We start from the raw sequence: 20,280 nt of genomic DNA, 5'->3' as shown, positions 1-20,280 counted from the left end.
AGTGTCTGCTCTGAACTCCATCTTTCCCCGCTGTCGCCTGTTATCAGGGATAAAGAATCCACCATAAGCTGAACTAAAGTCACTAATTTTCCATGAATGTGGTTTATTTGCGAAAGAGAGAGAGAAGAAAAATGGTATGATCATCTTTCCAACAAACCAAATGCAATTAACATTCAAACATGATTGACAGACTGAAGGGCTTTGTCCAACAACTGAGAGTCTTGCACTTTGTTGTGTTTCCACAAACTAATATTTACAAAGTTTTGCTGCTGCACATGGAGACCAAATTCCCTAAAAGTTGACATTTAATGATTGTATAGTGATATAGATCCTTGGGGAAAATACAATACAATCAATGTTCTGTCAAAATGCATGAACCAGGTTACAACATTCAACCACAGACTGGGCCAGTGGCAGAGCTTCAGAGGCCAGGCAATGTTCGTTGAGGAGGCACTGGTCAGCAGCAGGTATTTTTTTCATCGACAGCAGGCAATGGTCGTCGTCATGGAGCGGATGTCCATCTGTAGCTCAGACTCGACACGAACTGGCTGTGCGCGAGCCTAAATACTGTCATGCAACAGGATATCGCAGCAACTACTTTAGGTCATGTGGGTCACGGATGGAAATAGATCTCTCACAGATCGTGACCCATGGTGGCACTGATAGGGCTACCTAGTGTAACTGCTGCAAAACTCCTTTGGGGCAGAGCGGTTCTGTGGCATGTAGACAACCCAAGATGTTGTTGTGCCCGATGGGTTGCTGGCCATGTGAGCAGAATGCCACAGCATGTCACTCGCCTGCCCCCCCCCCCCCCCCTCCCCCTCCATATGCCGCGGGCTGGTACAGAGAGAGCTCAAGTCAACATCCTGGGACTTTGCTCCAGGCAGTAAGGAGAGGGGACGGGACAATCTCCACATCCATAGGCATCGTTTCTGGGAATGAATGTGGGCTGGACTACAGGACCAGGTGCTGGCTGTGTACGGGCGGACTGCTAGACGTCCCGTGGCGTTCATGCACACTGTTAGAGACCAGATGGAACAGAGCAGTATGAGGTAAGTGAATGCTATTCATTTCACAAAAGTAGCAACATTTGTTGAAAGTAAATTGGACCCTGTTATCCATAACGAAAGTTTCCGGCAATCCCTCAGTGCAAAAAATTGTGGCCAAGCTCCAAATGGTATGATTGGAGGTGGTTCTGGGCATGCGGGAAACATAGGGAAAACCAGTACCAGCATCCACCGCTGTGAGTCATGTATGGCCCAGGAATGGTCCAACAAAACCCGGGTGGAGGCGGGACCAAGACACTACAGCATCTGGCCATGGGAAGAAATGGCAGGGTGGCGTGACTTGCTTGCTTGCTCTGGCAGGTGGCACATGTGGACACCAGGTGAGTGATTGTCGCATCAATACCTCGACAGTAGGCGTGCTGGTGAGCTAAACGCTTGGTGAGGACCACTTCCCAGTGCCCTTCATGGTGGAGGGCCAACACCCATTGCTGGACAGATGCCAGAACCACCACCCGAGTGCAGTTGCTCTCATGCCGTAGGTGAACTACACCACACAGAATAGGCAACTTGTCGCACCAGTGGCAGTAAGCTTGGACGTCTGCGTCAGCGAGGCTGCAGCAATCAGCAAGCCACCCATGCTTGACCAGGTGTGGAGCTTACCCGATAGCAGGGTCATTCAAGGAGTGTGGAACCATTAGTGATGTGTGTAGCGAGAGACAGGCAACAGCGGCTTCTTCGTCGTCATTCCGGTGAAAACACACTTCTGAATCCCTGTTGAAATCTGGGTCCTGACCTACCAATAAAAGATACAAAATATGCACTTTGGTATGACAGGTGATGGGGAGGTATTGGATGACATAGTTGCAGGCTGACAAAAACAGTGCCCAACGCTGGAGGTGGTAGGTCATCTTAGTGGGAGGGGATGCGGAGGCCTTAAAAAGGGGCAACAGTGGCTTGTGATCTGTAAGTAAAGTAAGTTGTCTCCCCTAGACATAGTCATGAAACTTTTTGTGGCCAGTGCCTCATCCTTGATTTGGCTAGATGGCCTTGGGCCGATGAGAGGGTCTCTGAAAGGAATAAAATGGGTCACTGCACCCCATGAATCAGGAAGGGACAGAGGAGAACCTGCTTCATTTCCCCAAAAGCTATTGCACATGTGGCTGTCCATTCCCACTTGAAGTTTCCCTGGAGGAGGTTTTGGAGAGATTCCACTGTGGCTGCTGCTTGAGGAATGAATTTTTGGTGATAATTTAACTGCCCCAGCGTAGATTTGAGCTAGCGAACATCACTGGCTTGGGGTAACACTTAGGTCGCCTTCACATTTTGTGGCATGGGACAAATGGCTACTGTGCTGAGGATGTGCTCCAGCTATTCGACTTGCTTGACGAAAAACTGCATTGGTCCATATTGCAGTGAAGGTTTGCATTCTGAAGCATGGAAAACAACGCTTCTAAGTTCTTGGCAAGTTCTGATGCATCAGTGCTGGCGGCAACGATTTCATCTAGGTAATTCACAGCACATAGAACATCATAAATCGGAGTTTCTAGGTAATGGTGGAAAAATGGCTGGGGCGCTAGCGATTCCAAATGGGAGGCGATTGTGTTGACAGAGGCTGAAAGATGTATTGATGATCAGTTTCTGCTGGGATTCCTCATCCAAGGGGAGTGGAGTTAGACATTCTTCAGATCAATCTTGGCAAAAATAGTACCACCCCAAGCGGGTTCAAAATGTCATCTACTTTAGGGATGGGGTAGGAATTGACCACGGACTTAGGGTTGATTGTGTTGGAGAAATCACCACAAATTTGCAAGTACTATTTGGCTTCTCAACCAGGACAATAGGCATCGCCTACCGACTATTAAAGACTGGGGAGGAGGCCTTTGTCTTGCAAATACTGGTGTTCAAGGTGCAACTTATTGGGGGGGGGGGGGGGCAAAGAGCACATTGTGCATCTCGAAAAATTTGGGGATAGCGAATGGGAGCAGGGTGATATGAGCGTCAAAACATTTGATGCCTGTCGGGCTGTGAGGGCTGTGAAAACACGGAATTAAAACCAGCAAATAAATCTTCCAGGAGACCCGACATGCTGAGGGAATGGACTGTAGGTGTGGAATCACGGATTTTGAGGCCCAGTGCACTATATAGATCATTCCAAATAAATTTACAGCCCCTGGGGACATCTACCACTAGGATGCACACCTCGATGGAGTGATCTCCGTATTGGATGGTAACTGTGAACGGGCCTGAAAAATGGATGATGCCATTATTGTACAACCACATCGGGAAATCCACAGGCTGGAGGGATGGGACACGTGCCTGCTGATGGGAGTACCAGTCAATGATTGTGGCCGAGGAACCTGTGTCAAGTTGGAGGTGGAGATGCACACCTGCAATGGAGACTGTCAGGGAAAGACTGTGTGGTGGGGTAAACATTGATTGGACATAAATGACATCAGGAAAAGGCTAATTTCTGCCTTGTGTTTCAGCATACAGCAGATTGACACACATGTAGTTCACCAACATTTTGTTAGACTTACATACTTCTGCCCTGTGACCTGATTTAGAAAAAGCTGTACATTTCACCCACCGATAATGGCGTTAGTGACAGGGGTGTGACACAAAACATTGGTTACAGGAAGACAATTGCATGGGTACCTGGTTGTTGTGAGACAGTTGCCACTCTGGCCGGGCATGTGGCAGGGAATAACAGGTGGCTCCAGCAGCAGAGACCTGAGACCGGTCATGCAGTGCTGTCGTCAGACATGCTAATTTCTCAGAGGACATGATGAGTGGCAAACATGCCTCTAGAGAGGGGCCCTTCAATTTTGACAAGTTTGCCCAGAGTGCGTCATCTGGGGAGTACACCAATAGCATCATTAAGATGGCTGAATAAGACCTGTGGCAGGGTAGATTCTGCCACTCAAAACCACGGTCCCGGGAGAGACCCTGCAACTGGACAATCCATTCCCTATAAGATTGTCTAGGGAGTTTCTGGTGACATGCACTTGGGAATCAAAATAAGCACACAAACTGGACTTAACCTGGTCATAAGGAAGGGTGTGGGGTTCAGCCTCCAGGTTCATGTTGTACCAGTTCATAGATCTCAGGTCTAGCATAAGCTAACAAGAATGCGCATTGGTGCTCATAACTGGAGATACTGTGGACCAAGAAGTGTTGCTCCATCCACGCAATGTAGTTGGCCCACAGTTTGAGTTTGATGAGCGGTAGGAACGTTGGAGCCGAAGTGCAGAAGTTCTTCACCATGGTGTCTATGTGAGAGAGGCAATGGGAGACTTTCAGCGCTGCTGCAGACAACACAACAACCCTGCCATCGTGGCTTGAAAAACTTGCTGCATGTGTTGCAGGGTGAGCAGAACCTGTGAAGTCATATCCAAGGTTTCAGATATTGAACACACGAAATATTTTCTCAGGGAAGGAAGGCACTCACAAGTTCCTACCCAGCACTGTTGGCACAAATGTAAGTGTTAAATAAACCTCGTCACCAGTGAAGGCTGAACTAAAGTCACTAACTTTCGTCAAATGTAGTTTATTGGAGAGAGAGAGAGAGAGAGAGAGAGAGAAGAGAAGAAAAATATTATGTTTGTTTATTCTGACATACCAAAAACAATTGACATTCAGAAATGACTTGACAGCCTGAAGGCCTTTGTCCAACAACTCAGTCTTGAACTTGGTTACGTTCCCACAAATTAATGGAAAAATGGAATACAGTCTATGTTCTACCAAAATTCGTGAACCAGGTTACTACATCCAACCAGAGAGACTCTGGGCCAGTGACAGAGCTGCAGAGGCCAGAAAGTGTCTGTCGAGGAGGCAGCTGGTCGGCTGCAGGCAACGGTGTCGTAGTGGAGCAGATGTCCGTCTGTAGCTCTGGCTCGATGTGAACTGCTTGTGCACTGCTCTGCGCAGGCCTAAACAGTGTCACAAAGCAGGATATGGCAGGAAGTATTTCAGGTCATGTGGGTCGCAGGTCGTCTGATCGTTGCGAACATTATCATTGTGAATCCTGTAAATATATCGATCAGTTTGGCCCAAACATTGCAGCTCTGCCCTTTATACTATCCCAGCCTCCTGTCTCAGAAGTGAATCACTGAGACTAAAGAGAACATCTTTCGTGCCTCATAGTCACAAATGGTACAACACTATCTGGAGCATACCCTTGTGACAGTGTAACAGTCATTGGCTCAACTCTATCTGAAAAGCGTAAAAAAAATTTAAGTTTACAAAATTTCAGTGTGTTCAGAGAAAGTAAAAAGAAGCACTTTTTGTCACATCGAAAAAGTGTTTCTTTAGTCTCTTCTAAACACTAAATTTTGTATATGTATTTTTCTGATACCCTATATATTATCCACAAAACAGTTCTTTTAGCTCATTGATTAGGATAATAAATGGTCTGATGACCATGGTGTTGAGTCTGGAAAACCCATTCAGTCAGTAAAAAATCTATGTTCATGTCATGATAGAGAATCTACTGCAGTTCATCAAAGATTTTGTTCAATTCTTTAATTAAACTAATATTTCTATTCTCCCATTAGAGAAATTTTGTGTCTGGGCCTTTTATTTTATCGCTGTAGATTTGTGTTTTCTTCTTCGTAATTTTTCTCTCAATAGTCAAAATTTCATACAAATATTTGTGTTTCAGATGAAGACGTGGCCAAAGACAAAACTCCTCAGGCACCAGAAAAGAAGGTAGTAAGTTTTGGAGTAATTTCTTTGTTTTGCACATAATGAACTAATACCATGTAAGATAAAAACAAATGGGAAACACCTCTCACTTGTTACACACTTTCCTCACATATTCTTTAGAATGAATGTGTTCAGTCTAGTACCAGTCATTTTTTACTTAGCGGACTAAAACCCAATGAAAATATTGTATAATATTCTCAGTTTTGCTCCCAGATAATAAAATAAACTTGACATAATATTTCAAAAAGGAAAGTTGCCATTTACTGTACGGTGGAGATAGGCACAACAAAAAGATTGTCACAAATAAAACTTTTGGCCCATAAGGCCTTCATCAAAAATCACACACACACACACACACACACACACACACACACACACACTCATGCTTGCAGTCTCAGGCAACTGTAGCCACACTGTCAGTATTCTTGACGAAGGCCTTATACTCATGCTTGCAGTCTCAGGCAACTGTAACCACACTGTCAGTATTCTTGACGAAGGCCTTACGAGCCGAAAGCTTTATTTGTAACAATCTTTTTGTTGTGCCTATCTGTTACTCAGCTTCTCTGCTATATGGTCAGTGGCGACTTTCCTTTTTGTAATATTGTGACATAATATTTCAGTTTACCACCTGACTACCTTCTAAACATAAAATCTAAAGCTCTATCTTGATCAAGCATTGCTTTGTCACCATAATGTTCAAGCCTATTGTAACCCAGTGTGGTGGCAATGTTCCACACACTGTCCAAGACTGTTGGAATGATCTGGCCCAAGTAAGCTTTCCCACCTTGATGTGGTACTGCATATGCACCGGGCTTTCTTAACACCAGATCGTATTTAGCAGCACCAACACAACTTTGGTATTAAATTGTTTGAATGTGCAGTTGTTGTTGCCTCATTTTGATGAGTTTTACAAACTGTATCACCAGTTGAATTTCCCAGTCATTGTTTGTCAAAGATCAAATATCTCTGACTCTGTCAGTCTCTCAGGTTATAAGCTTCTGAGGGTTAATTGTATAATTCATCTGGGGGTAATGTAGATTATTATGTTCACGCTGATTTGAAATAGTAGATATAAAATACAGTGGAAGCTAATGGTGAAGGATAAGCAGGGTTCTTGTTGCCACCTCCGCCCCCCCCCCCCCCCCCAAAAAAAAAAAAAAAAAAAAAAAACTATGAGCCATCCAAAATCAGTATGAGATCTTCCATTCAGTCAGCATTATTTTCACTCTTGTCGCAGTATGAGCATGTAATCAGTATGAGAGACACAGATAAAGCCCTACAGCTAAAATTGTGCTTTGCAGACAATTTAAGGAGACTGTTTCAATCTAATGATATAATACCTATGGATTCAACCTTGTTTCAATCTAATGATATAATACCTATGGATTCAACCTATCACACACCATCTTGTGGTGCCCTCATAGATATAATTGCAGTGAAGAAGACAAATGAATTTTCTTCCCATTGTGTAGTATTCTTGACGTGCTCACTCCAGACTGCCAGAGGAAAGGGTCACCTAATGATGTACAGAAATTTATAACAGGTCAGTCATGGAACCATGCAATCATGACAGCAAGACATAAGCAAGGACCAAACATTATACAGTATAATCTGGGCATTCAATCATACACTTACTGCACACAGTCCTCTACTTTCAGTCAAAGTAAACGGAGCTCCTGCTCCATAGGTGACTGCAATGCTATGCCAGATCATTAATGGATGACTCTACATATAGAAGATTCATGTAAAATCCAACAGCTGATCTTCCTGAAGTATTTGGAGAAGCTCCAGAACACAACACAGTAAAACAACAAAATTGGGACTATCCATCCTGTTGTATACAGTGAAGTGTATCTTGCAGAACTGTTCTGAAAAACCTGTGGTACTTTGGCATAAGTTAGCTAATTAGCTACATATTCCATCGATCATTTGATCTTTTTATTGAAATGGTGTGGAACGAGTCAGTTTACAGGACGTATACTTTAGTATTTTTAGCATTAATGAAAATGCTATTTTTCAATCCTACTTGTGTAACCACACTTAAAAATGAGGGTTTTGTAAAATAAAAATTTTCCGTGAGTTAGTGTAGTTGTGCAGAAAAAACAATTTTAGGTTAGATTTAAAACTGTTTTGTTACCAGTTAGACATTCTGTGTTATTGAGCAAATGATTATTTATTTATTTACTGTGTGTGTGTGTGTGTTCTGATTTTTTTATTTTTTTATGATAGATTTCATCAGCACAGTAATATGCTTCTACCAGTTCCAGTTTTCATCTATATGTACACCCAAAAATTTGGATCATTGTGCCCTGTTTACTGACTACTATTCATGTGCTGCATCAGTCGTTAGCTGTGATTCTTACTTGTTGTACAGAACTGAATATAGTGTGTTTTCTAAAGATGTGATAGTCAATTTTCAGAGAACCACTTAGTAATTCTTCGAAAAAGTCATTAACCATTTCGTGTATTTCGTTCTCTCAGTGAGATTTATTATAACACTAGTATTGTTTGCAAAATGTACCCATTCTGCATGATGAAAATTAGATGGAAGACCATTCACTTATTTAAGGAATAGGGTTGGACCCAAAATTGAACTGTGTGGGACTGCCTCTGTGATTTCTATCCTGTCACTAAAAGTCTCTTTCCTTCCAGTATTGTTTGAATTACCCAGCACAAATGTTTATGTTTGGATTGTTAAGTATGACTCCAACCAGTTGAATATTATTAAACACTTGTAATATTTAATAGTGAATGTGTAAATAGCATCATCAGCCGAGCAACCCTTCTGGAATCCAAACACTGAGGTGCCGAGTAAATTGTTTTTACTTAAATGTGAAACTACTGTTTAATAGATTACATTTTCAAGATTTTGGATTACGATGTTGTTGAGTAAATTGGATAACAATTATTTAAGTCTTTCTTGTAGGAAGTTTAAAAATTACATATTTTAATCTGTCAAAAAATTCCCTGTGCCAGTGATGCGTTATGTGTACCACTAAGGGCATTACTTTTTAAGTTAGAATAACTCTTCAGAATTTTGTTTTAAATTCTGTCAACACCATATGAGCTGTCAATTTTAGATTTTTGTAATTCTGTTAAGTTTTGTGAAGGATACTGGTGCTACTTCTAGTTGCTTAACATTAGGTGGAGTAACATTTTTAATATATTCTGTTCTTCTGCAACTGAACTGTTTAATCCTATTTTTGCTGCTACATAATGATTGTTAAAAATACTTATAAATTGGAATTATCAATCACAAAATTGTCATTCGGTTTAATTGTGGTAGTATCTTGTGCACTGACTGATGTCTTATCTCCTGTTTCACAGTATTCCATATAGTTTTTATCTCATTGTGTGCATTATTAATTTCTATCATGATGTGCAGATTCCTGGACATTTTAATGACTTCACTTAAAACATTACCGTATTTTCTGCAGTATGCAGGCAATGTTGGATCTTGACTAATTACGGCCTTAAACGTCCCCCTTCCTCTTACATAAATTTTTAATTCCCTTAGTTATCCATTGCCTGCTTGTTTTTTTAATGGATTTTCTGGATAACTTTCTAGGAAAGCAACTTTCAAATGTCACACAAATTTATTATGGAATAAACAGTATTTGTCATCAGCATCTCTGTCTGTAAATACTTTGTCCTTTAGCACATCTTGTAACATACTCTTATAACATTCTCTCAAGTAATCATTAATAAACCTCACTGCCACTGCTTTGTATGAACACGTGTCAGAGCTGCTACATTGTTTGTTTCCATAAATTGTGTATAATGATAAGATAGTTCATTAACAATTGGGTAAATGTCAGTTGTTTCAACCTGTAAAAATTTTGTCAATCAAAATCTTGCTGCACATAATTTGGAAAATTCGTTACTGAACTTTGAAACTGTTAAATACAAGCACCTGCAAATAAGTTGAATGAGTTTTTGTTAACAGCAATCAGCTCTCAAGTTGTGATAAATTACCTGCCATATTATTTCACCTTCGTAGCATAACTCTTTTTCCTTGGAACATACCCAGAATGGGAGGATCTCTTCTGCGGCAGTAAGTAATGATGGTGTGGAAATGACCTAATTAAAAACAGTGCCAAAAATTATATTCTAGTTCTTACACAGACATCTTTTATCTCTTTTATAAGTGGTACATATCCTGCTGAGTGGAAACAAAGCTTAACTTGACCTATACCCAAGAATGATAACTCAGGATCACCAGGTGACCGTAGGCCTACTAGCAGATTACCCACAGGATCTAAAAAATTGAACAGCTGAAAGGCAGACATCCACGATAAATATGTAAGGCTTCTGAAAACACAATAACAGGAAATGCATTAATCAAAGTGACTAACAACATCAAACATGCCATGGCCAAGTGTGAAAAGACCATTGTAGCTCTAATTGATACCAACATGGCTTTTGATATTGTTGTTTTCAGTATATTAGTTATGAAAATGAAATGGGTGTATTTATTATCATAGCTATGTCGTTTGTCAGTCAAGATTGGATAGACTGCTTCAGTGTTACAAGTTCAAGATTACTCAAGCATTATAATACAAGAATAAATTGGCATAATTATGCATAATACTACAAAAACAAATTTGCATAAGTATAGCATAACACTTGATGATATACAGAGTGAGAGCTTTTTATCAAGTTCATGTTCACTTCATTTCATTTAGTGTGTTTAGGCAGACCAATTTGTTGTTTTACTGTCAAAAGTACTCATTTAAACATTACTGAGGTTTTTGGTGCAGATTTTATGACATCTTTCCTCAAAATTTCACCAATTCCAAGGACTGCATTTCAGTATTTAGACAGTTGAACTTTTTAATAGCTCCTGTGTCATGGAGAGTCAACAGCTTGAGGTGCCTGTGATTTCCTTACTGGGCATGTTGTTATTGTGATGTTACTCCTGTTGGTGAATGTTTCATACATGAGATAGGTGAAGACATATTGACTGAAAATTGTTATAACTCTGAGAAACTTGCTGTGGCCCAGTTTTCTGCTTGATATTATGATTCTTATTGCTTTTTTTGTAGTAGCAGTATTTTTTTGCAGCCTGTAAAGTGACTCCATAGTAGCAGGCAATAGCTGATGTGGCTATGGAACAGTGAATAATTTACCATCAGCAGATATGGATCGGATATCACTTGCTTCAGTTTCCTCAGGAGGTATATGACTCACGGCAGTTTGTCACAGACGTGTGCAGTGTGTTCTTGCCAAGTGAATTTACTGTCCACCATGAATTCTAAAGTTTTGTAGTTCCTGCACTGCTCAGGTAGCCTTTTTCACTTAGGATACATTCCAATTTTTACATTTTTTCTTCATTTATTTTCATTTTGCTTATAACAAACCTTTCCTTTGTAGAATCAAACAAAGTGTCTGCTACTCCTTGTGCCTTGCTGGCATCAGTGCCTTTTGAGTACAGAGTTGTGTCATCTGTGAATTGAAAGTGTTGTCCATGAGAGCTTAAATCATTTTCAAAAACAAGGAACGGGAGGGTGCCCATTACCAATCCCTGTGGCACGCCAAATTCCAACTTCAGTTCACATGACTAGTACTTCATGGACTGATACAGTCTGCCTTCTGTTTTCCAAATAAGATTTGAGGATTGTTAAAACAGTGCCTCCAACTCCATGTTTACTGAGCTCATTTAAGAATACATTGTTGTTTCACCGAACATTTTTTTCTTTGGCACAGGGTATCCAGAAATGTCCGTATTAGTTTTACTGAATGGCAGCTCTAGTTGCACCAAAACGTCTTTTGCATGAACAGTTTAGGCCTATATGCCATTCTGAAGTGTTCATGACTGAACAGTGGAGCGCATTTGAGAGCTATAATGCTCATTGGGCAACCTTTATTTATTGAAGTGTCTGAGCATTTAATAATTTGCTTCTGAATATAGCATTCAGTTTTCCAAATGATCTCCAAGCCATTTTTACCCTCTTCCTTCTTTCTTTATGTATCAACAACTTGGTGTTCTCAGCTGTCTTACGTATGGAAATTCATAAACTTTTTCTATAACTTCATCCTTATTCTTCACTCTTGCCCTGTTGGCAAACTGATTGTACATTATTTCAATTTTACTGTAATTTAACTTCAAGCTTACTGTCACACTTGCTGTGTTCTGTTCATCCATCTTCCGCTGAATTTCTTCTGCAGGCAAATTGCGCAAAACAATATCATCTTCAAATTGAAAATCTACATCTACATCTATGTGGTTACTCTGCTATTCACAATAAAGTGCCTGGCAGAGGGTTCAGTGAACCACCTTCAAGCTGTCTCTTTACCATTCCACTCTCGAACGGCACGCGGGAAAAACAAGCACTTAAATTTTTCTGTGCGAGTCCTGATTTCTCTTATTTTATCGTGATGATCATTTCTCCCTATGTAGGTGGGTGCCAACAGAATGTTTTCACAATCTGAGGAGAAAACTGGTGATTGAAATTTCATGAGAAGATCTCGTCGCAACAAAAAATGCCTTTGTTTTAGTGATTGCCACTCCAATTTACGTATCATGTCTGTGACACTATCACCCCTATTTCGCAGTAATACAAAATGAGCTGCCCTTCTTTGTACTTTTTCGATGTCATCCATCAGTCCCACCTGAGTAGACCTGTTGCACCTTTTAAGTGTTGTGCCAATGAATCGCAGTCTTTGGTTTGCTCTACCCACAATATTATCTATGTGATTGTTCCAATTTAGGTTATTTGTAATTGTAATCCCTAAGTATTTAGTTGAATTTACAGCCTTCAGATTTGTGTGATTTATCACGTAATCGAAATTTAGCTGATTTCTTTTAGTACTCATTTGAATAATTTCACACTTTTCCTTATTCAGGGTCAACTGCCACTTTTCGCACCATACAGATATCTTATCTAAATCATTTTGCAAGTCAATTTGATCATATGATGACTTTACAAGACGGTAAATGACAGCATCATCTGCAAAAAATCTAAGACGGCTACTCAGATTCCCTCTTATGTTGTTAATGTAGATCAGGAACAATAGAGGGCCTATAACACATCCTTGGGGAGTGCCAGATATTACTTCTGTTTTACTCGATGACTTTCCGTCTATTACTACGAACTGTGACCTTTCTGACAGGATATCATGAATCCAGTCGCACAACTGAGGCGATACTGCGTAGGCAAGCAGTTTGGTTAGAAGGCACTTGTGAGGAATGGTGTGAAAAGCCTTCTGGAAACTTAAAAATATGGAATCAATTTGACATCCCCATGTGGATAGCACTTATTACTTCATGAGTATAAAGAGCTAGTTGTGTTTCACAAGAACGATATTTTCTGAAACCGTGCTGACTCTCTGTCAATAAATCGTTTTCTTCAAGGTACTTCATAATGTTCGAATACAGTATATGTTACAAAACCGTATTGCAAATTGACATTAGTGATATAGGCCTGTAATTCAGTGGATTACTCCTACTTCCCTTTTTGGGTTGTGGCGTGACTTGAGCAATTTTCCAGTCTTTAGGTACAGATCTTTCTGTGAGTGAGTGGTTGTATATAATTGCTAAATATGGAGCTATTTTATCAGCATACTCTGAGAGGAACCTGACTAGTATACAATTGGGACCAGAGGCCGTGCCTTTAGTAAGTGATTTAAGCTGCTTCGTTACTCTGACGATATCTACTTCTATGTTTCTCATCTTGGCAGTTGTTCTTGATTGGAATTCAGGAATATTTACTTCGTCTTCTTTGGTGAAGGAGTTTCGGAAAACCGTGTTTAATAACTCTGCTTTAGTGGCACTGTCTCAGTGACTTCACCGTTGTTATCACGCAGTGAAGGTATTGATTGCGTCTTGCCACTGGTGTGCTTTATGTATGACCAGAATATCTTTCGGTTTTCTGCCAGATTTCGAGACAGAATGATTAAGATAAGATCAATTTATACATATTCCTTCTTTGTTTCAGTTTAATGGTATGAAGACATCTTCCAAGGTTGCATAAATAAATAACTTTTATGAAATGGCAGGGTGGCAATTCTCCTGGAAAAATTGGGGAAATCCCAGGGCTCTTCAGGCATTTCATAAAATCTCAGGGAATTCTGTGTTTTTAACCTAGCATTGGAATTTCATTTTATTGAGTCTTATAAATCACAAATTTTAAAATCCTGTATTTTCCATATTTAAATTTTAAAATACTTATTATTTCAACATGTGTTAATTAAATGAATATTATTCTATATTAATTATTGGTGTTTAAAAATTATGATCAAACTACTGCTTATTGCTTGTGTATCACAGGAAAGAAGCGCTATCAGCACTTTAAGACAATGGAAACTCCAGGTAGAAATGTCAACAACGTAGTAAGACAGATTGCTACGTACCGCAAAGAAGACACGTGAAGTTGCAGATAGGTGCAATTAAATGACACTTACATAAAGCTTTTGGCCACAATCTTTATCTGTAAAAGAGAGACACACATCATTCATGCACACACGACTGCCAACTCCAGCATCTCGGGCCAGAATGCAGCTATCACGTGGGATGCAAGCAACAATCTGGAGGGAGTGGAGAAGGGGAATACATAGTAGTGCACATGTGGGGAGAGAGATGAACGCTGTCTTGTGGAGTGTGCATGATCTAGAATGCCAACAGGTGTAGCATCAGGTGGTTATGGGGCAGGGAGGTGGGGAAAAAAGGAGTAGAAAAGGAGAAGAGCAGGGGAAATGAGTGGATGCGTCGGCAGAGGGCAGCAAATAAACAGGGTGGGAGACGAGCATAACGCAATTGATATCAATAGCTGCTGCGCTGCCTGAGCCATCTGGATCCTTCCTCCACCACCAGCTTCTCTGAACTGCACAAATGGGAGTTATCCTTACAACCCATTCTCCGCTCTCGTAATTATACTGGTTTCAACCTACAGTAACATACTGCCCCCACACCCTCAACCCAACAGTTTCCACCCCCTCTGCTCTATCATCTCCTCCCCAGTCTCATCACCCACCTTTTTTTATTTGCCACCCTCTGCCAATGGATCTGCCCATCTCTACCCACTCCTCTCCTTTTTTGTTCATTTTTTTCCCCCACCACCCTGTCCCACAACCTCCTGACACTACACCTGTTGGTATTCTACTCGCTGTACAGTCCATACACTACTATTCCTTCCCCTTCTCCGCCCCCTCCAGATTGCTGCTTGCATCTCACGTGATAGTTCCATTCTGGACTGAGATGCTGGAGTCAGCAGTCGTGTGCATGAATGGTGTGTGTGTGTGTGTGTGTGTGTGTGTGTGTGTGTGTGTGTGGTTTTCACTGATGCAGGCTGTGGCTGAAAGCTTTATGTATGTGTCTTTTAATTGTGCGTGTGTACCACTCAATGTGACGTCTTTACAGTAAATAGCAATCTGTCTTTTCCTATATCTTTGTCAGCACTTTCATGTAGTCTGTAATTTCGTTGACAACTTGTAGAATCTCCACTATACTATTCCTACTTCTATAGCCAACTTGTCTTTTCCATAATTAAAGTCTCGAGTTTTTTTGCTGATGGTTAGTAAAGATTTCCAAAAAAACTCTTGCATAATCGATATCAAATGAATGGCCTATAGTTCTTTGCAGCATATAATATCTGACACAAATCAGAGATCTTGAAAGTATTCAGTATGCTCCTTCCAGTTCTTTATAACTTTTAGTGATAAATGACTCACACTTGGTTGACATGATAATGAAACTTTGAAAATTTGCCCAGAAGCTAAAACTCACATAGAAATGTCTGCACTGTCTGTAGATGATGGAAGGAAGTGGGTGTAACTGTCAGTTGGAAGTTTTTGATAAATCAACATTAGTCCTGGAAAGACACATGTGGTATGCATATCTTTATGTACCATTATTTGATTACTTTTGGGAATTTAACATTTTGATTGCTTTTGATCCTGGGTTGTGGATGACATGCTATTCTTTGAACCATGTTTTCCATCTTTGTACATCTATACCATTTTATCTTTTTACTCCTAAGGAGTAATGCGCTGGCTCCAAAAACTGTGTGTTGGTGTGTGTTAATGGTGTTGCCATTCCTAAGATATATTTATTTTATAAATACGGACATTTTACTCATATTCAACGTATGATCACTGAGAATTGCAAGTGGCTTCAAATTTTACACTCTACTGATTAAAAAGCTAGTTTTGGGGCCTCTATAGCTGTAGCTGTGTTGTTTTATCTGTCTTAATAGTGACTGTCAGTTAATGATAATATTCATTGTTTGAGACAACAAAGTTAAGTACTGTAATATTGTAGTAAACAATACTCAATATTTTACAAAGAGAAATTCAGAGCACATCTTCTATTTGAATTTTTCTGAAGTAATAATAATAAAAAACTACTATTGTCTCATGTTTTACTAAAGTGTTAGTTCACTCCATTCTTGTTTAGTGAAACAATGTAACCCAGTCTCAATCTCTACCCTCTCCCAGGGGGCTCACCACTCTTTGGTGGGTTTGTGCTTAGCTACCATGGGGCCCCAGCCTTTGCAACATCTTTTCCCTTTCGTGCTGCATGTCTATTCTCTTGTTGTTCTTTTTTCCCTCCCTTGGGGAACATGTCTGGGTTGTTATTGGGAATGTGGCGCATTGCCCGTTGCTGACATAAGAACAGCCTCATCACTGTTTTTTGTTCCCTGTTCTTTTCTTTGTTTACTTTTTCCTATCCTTCTCCTCCACTTTGGCATTTGTGGTTCCTCTTTTTCTTCCTCCTCCCTATGCACTCCTGAAGGTTGGACCATGCATCTGATGCTTAGCAAGTAACTGGGTAAAACGTAATTCCAGCCCTGGATCGACAGGTAGGGTTCACACACACCCCCTGGTACAGGCCAGGTCCAGGGAGGGGTGATTGGCTGAGTTGCTAACATCCCACATTGCCTGTTGGTTCCTCTGTTGGGTGTTCAGGAGGTATGGCCTAAGGTGCAACCAATCACCTAAGGTGAGTGCAGCCTTTTGTGAAGGGGGCCCCCAGTTGGAAGGAGCATGCCATAAGAGAAGCTGGCAACCATGGGGGATTCTCTCACAATGAGCCAATCATCTTCACAATCAGTGTCTACGAAACATAAACAGAATGAGGCTAATGATTTGAAGAACCCTTCAGCTTCACCACGGTTCCTCATGGTTTATGTACTGAAGACAGTCGGGCCTTTGCAACGGTAAATCCATTTATTATTCAGAAAGGTGTTAATGCAATTGCTGGCCCTGTTAAGTCTTGCTCTCATTTACGGAAAGGCACTTTGCTTTTGGAGACTACTTCTAATTCTGAAGTACAACAACTGCTTGCCTCTTCACTTCTCCATGGCTGTCCTGTTTGTGTTGAGGCCTATAGAACTCTGAATTCTTCCTGTGGTGTTATTTACACCAGGCTGCTTGATAGTCTGCCCGATGCCAAAATCCTCTCTCATCAGGGTGTCTGGCAACCATCACATGATGAAGAAGGTAAATTCCTCCGTAGTGCCCACACGCGCTCTTTTTCTCACCTTTGATAGTGTGGTTCTTCCATCCATTATCAAAGCGGGCTATGAAATTATCACAGTCTGACAGTATATTCCGACTCCAGTGTGCTGCTACCAGTGTCATTGTTTCAACCACACTCAAAAATGTCTTGTCAACAGCCGGCCAAATGTGTTACCTGTGGTAGGGATGCACACAAGGACAATTGTCCACCTCCTCCTCCCCATTGTATCAACTCCGATGGTGGCAATGCCGCCTCCTCTCAAGATTGTCTCATGTATCTCGATGAGTGGGCATTCCAGGAGATCCGGGTGAAATAAAAAGTTCCTTACCCAGTTGCTCGCAAGTTGTTGGCTAGTCAGAAACCCTGCGTTCTACTGTCTGGCACTTACAGTACTCCTCTTGCTACATCTCGCTCCATGGTGGACATAACCATGCAGACCTGCGACCTCAAATTCAGCTCTGAGTTTTTGAAATCGCCCAGTGCCAAGGTAGCATTACTGTCCCCTCCTCCAGTGTTGCAACAAGCCATCAAAGTCTCCCCTCATGGGGCAAAGTCACCTGCTACACAACTGGCAGGCTGGAAAGGAGAGGAGGAGTACTCCCATGAAGACTTCTTATGTCCCTCCAGCCAATCAACACCTGGGTCTTCCTCTGCTAACTGGAAAGGCTCGAAGAAGTCCAACAAAGGCAAACAGTGTTCTCCTTTGCCAACTCGAAGATCCTCTTTGACAGTTTCCCCACGTGATACCTTCACCCGGCCTGCGTCTGTGTTGCCAGTGTGCACCACCAACAATTTTTCTGCATTGAACTCCGCAGACCAACAGCCCAAGAAAGCCGATGCTTCTGTGGACCTCATGGAGCAGGATCCTCTTGTCTCTAAGCTGTGAATCTTCGCAGGCTGGCACTCGGCAGCCCCCGAGGTGACACCCCGTGATTTCTTTCCTCATCATGACTTTCCCCTAATGGAACGTTCATGGTCTTCGATCCGACAAAGAGGATTTACAGCTGCTTTTAGAATCGCAGCATCCATGTGTACTCTGCCTTTAGGAAACAAAATTGCGTCCTCAAGACCACTTTAAGCTAACACCCCAGTGTGTTTGCAAGGTGATGAAATGTATGATTCATGTCCGGCTGGTAAGGTGGCTTGAGTCTCGCAGTGTACTAACCACTGCACGGTGTTGATTTCGAATGCGCCATTCTGCAGTTGATCAACTTGTCACTTTGTCCATCCATGTCGTGAATGCAGAAATCCCAGACTGTGACCATGTTTTTCAATTTGGAGAAGACCTAAGACACCTGCTGGAGGACTGGTATCCTCTGCACACTTTACATGTGGGGCTTCCATGGCCGGCTGCCCCGTTTCTGGGAGGAATTTTTAAAAGAGCGAGTTTTCAAGTTGTGTGTGCTTTCTGCCTTGTCGTACACCTTTATCCAGGAAAATTGTGTGCCTCAGGCTTCTGCCCTGAGTGTCATCCCCTTTGCTATCACCATTAACCTATAATGGCCTGTCTCCTGCTGGGCATCTCCAGCTTCCTTTTTGTTGACCATTTTGCCATCCATTGCACATTGCAGTTCTCCATGGACCTGTCTCATTGAGCAACATCTTCAGCGATGTCTCAATCATCTTTACCCAAAGAGCATCAACACTGGCTTTCTTTTCCACTGACAAAACTGCTTGTATGAATTTCTGGCAGCACGTTGTGCTAAAATTCTAAAACTGCCAGATGCTGATTTAAAAACAATGCTCTTTAGTGTGGGATCTCAAACAGTTGTGGACATGAGATTTATTTTGAGGCTGCATGTACTTCTGTTGTTCAAAGTGCACAAGACACAATGTCTAAAGTACACAATAGTGTTAAAGAGATTAAGCATAGGACTCAAACAAATAGTAAGAGTAGGAGTAAAAGTTTTCAGCCACACGGTACACAACATGTGATACAAAATTCTGTGAGGAAGTCTTGTCTGCAGTACTTCTTGATTTATGACTGGAAAGCTTGTCCTTGTCATGATGCAAAATGCCATCAGTGTGGACATCAAGATAACATTCAAACAGTATGTTTACATGGCACACTAAGTTGAGCAACCAACTGCCGCTGGCCGACTGCTTGGCCGTGGCTAAGTTGTAGGTGCATATGGTGTTGGCAAAGCCATACACAATGGCGTACGCCAAAAGTCACACTTCCTCACCATGGAAAATTCCATGCCATAAGTAGGCAAGTGAACAAACTTTGTATTCAGTTATGAGTGGAACGAAAGACAATTTATAGTTGGACACTGTTGCTTCTGTTCCCCTGATTAATAAAGATGTATATGACAGAATCAGTAGCCCACCACTATAGCAGTCTACTTCTATTTTGTCTGTCTACAATGGACAAGAAATTCCTGTCCTTGGCATTTGTAGTTTGCCAGCAGCTTTTTGTGGAGAGTCAAAGTGTATTTTGTTTCATATACTCAAGTCTAGTAACGAAGCAATCAATTTTGAGTTAATTTGTTTGTTTTGTTCAACAAATGTTTTAGAAATCTGAGTTTCTTTGCTGTAATGTTTCTGATGTGTATAGTAAGTACAAGGAGCTGTTTGAACAAGATTTAGGAAGACCTGAAGACTTTGAAGTGCACATTGCTGTGAAAGACAATACACAGCTGTGATTTCTTCATGCATGGCCTCTCCCCCATACAGTATGTGAGAAAGTTCCTCACGTACTGCAAAGGTGGAAAGACGGCCTGTTTCTGCAAGCCAGTGGGCATCACCCAGGGTCATTCTGAAGAAACCTTCAGGTGGTTTATGTCTGTATGCTGATTTTAAAGCAACAGTTGCAATTTTTCAATGGTTCCTGGAGCAGTTAACAGCAAAGGTCCTTTCCTGTATGACTATTTAGACGATTTCAGGGGGGTGCTGGGAAGAGGAGTCCCGGGAGGGAGCTCCAGTACCAGCGGCCACCGGAGGAGGGGAGCACTTCTCCGGCAGGGAAGGGGGAGCAGCACCCGAAGGGGTGGGTATGGGTACTGACGGGGAGGGGGAGTGGGAGAGGCAGCAGGAGGCTGAAGGCATGGAGCAAATGGGGTGGAGCTGGGAAGATGAGGGGGTAGGAGGTGGAATGGACATAACGGAAGC

General features: G+C 41.6%; 1 protein-coding gene across 2 annotated transcripts in view; it reads left to right on the top strand.

Moving 5' to 3' along the window:
- LOC124797912 (TM2 domain-containing protein almondex) overlaps positions 1–20,280 on the top strand; it is a 129,851-nt gene that overhangs the window by 13,428 nt on the left and 96,143 nt on the right. For both annotated transcript variants that reach the window (XM_047261042.1, XM_047261041.1), the window contains exon 2: positions 5,668–5,714. In XM_047261042.1, the coding sequence (XP_047116998.1) occupies positions 5,668–5,714 (47 nt within the window). The remainder of the gene's footprint in view (positions 1–5,667; positions 5,715–20,280) is intronic.

Source organism: Schistocerca piceifrons, chromosome 5 (genome assembly GCF_021461385.2).
Source record: "Schistocerca piceifrons isolate TAMUIC-IGC-003096 chromosome 5, iqSchPice1.1, whole genome shotgun sequence".
NCBI lineage: Eukaryota > Metazoa > Arthropoda > Insecta > Orthoptera > Acrididae > Schistocerca > Schistocerca piceifrons.
This window is presented reverse-complemented; position numbering and strand designations above follow the sequence as displayed.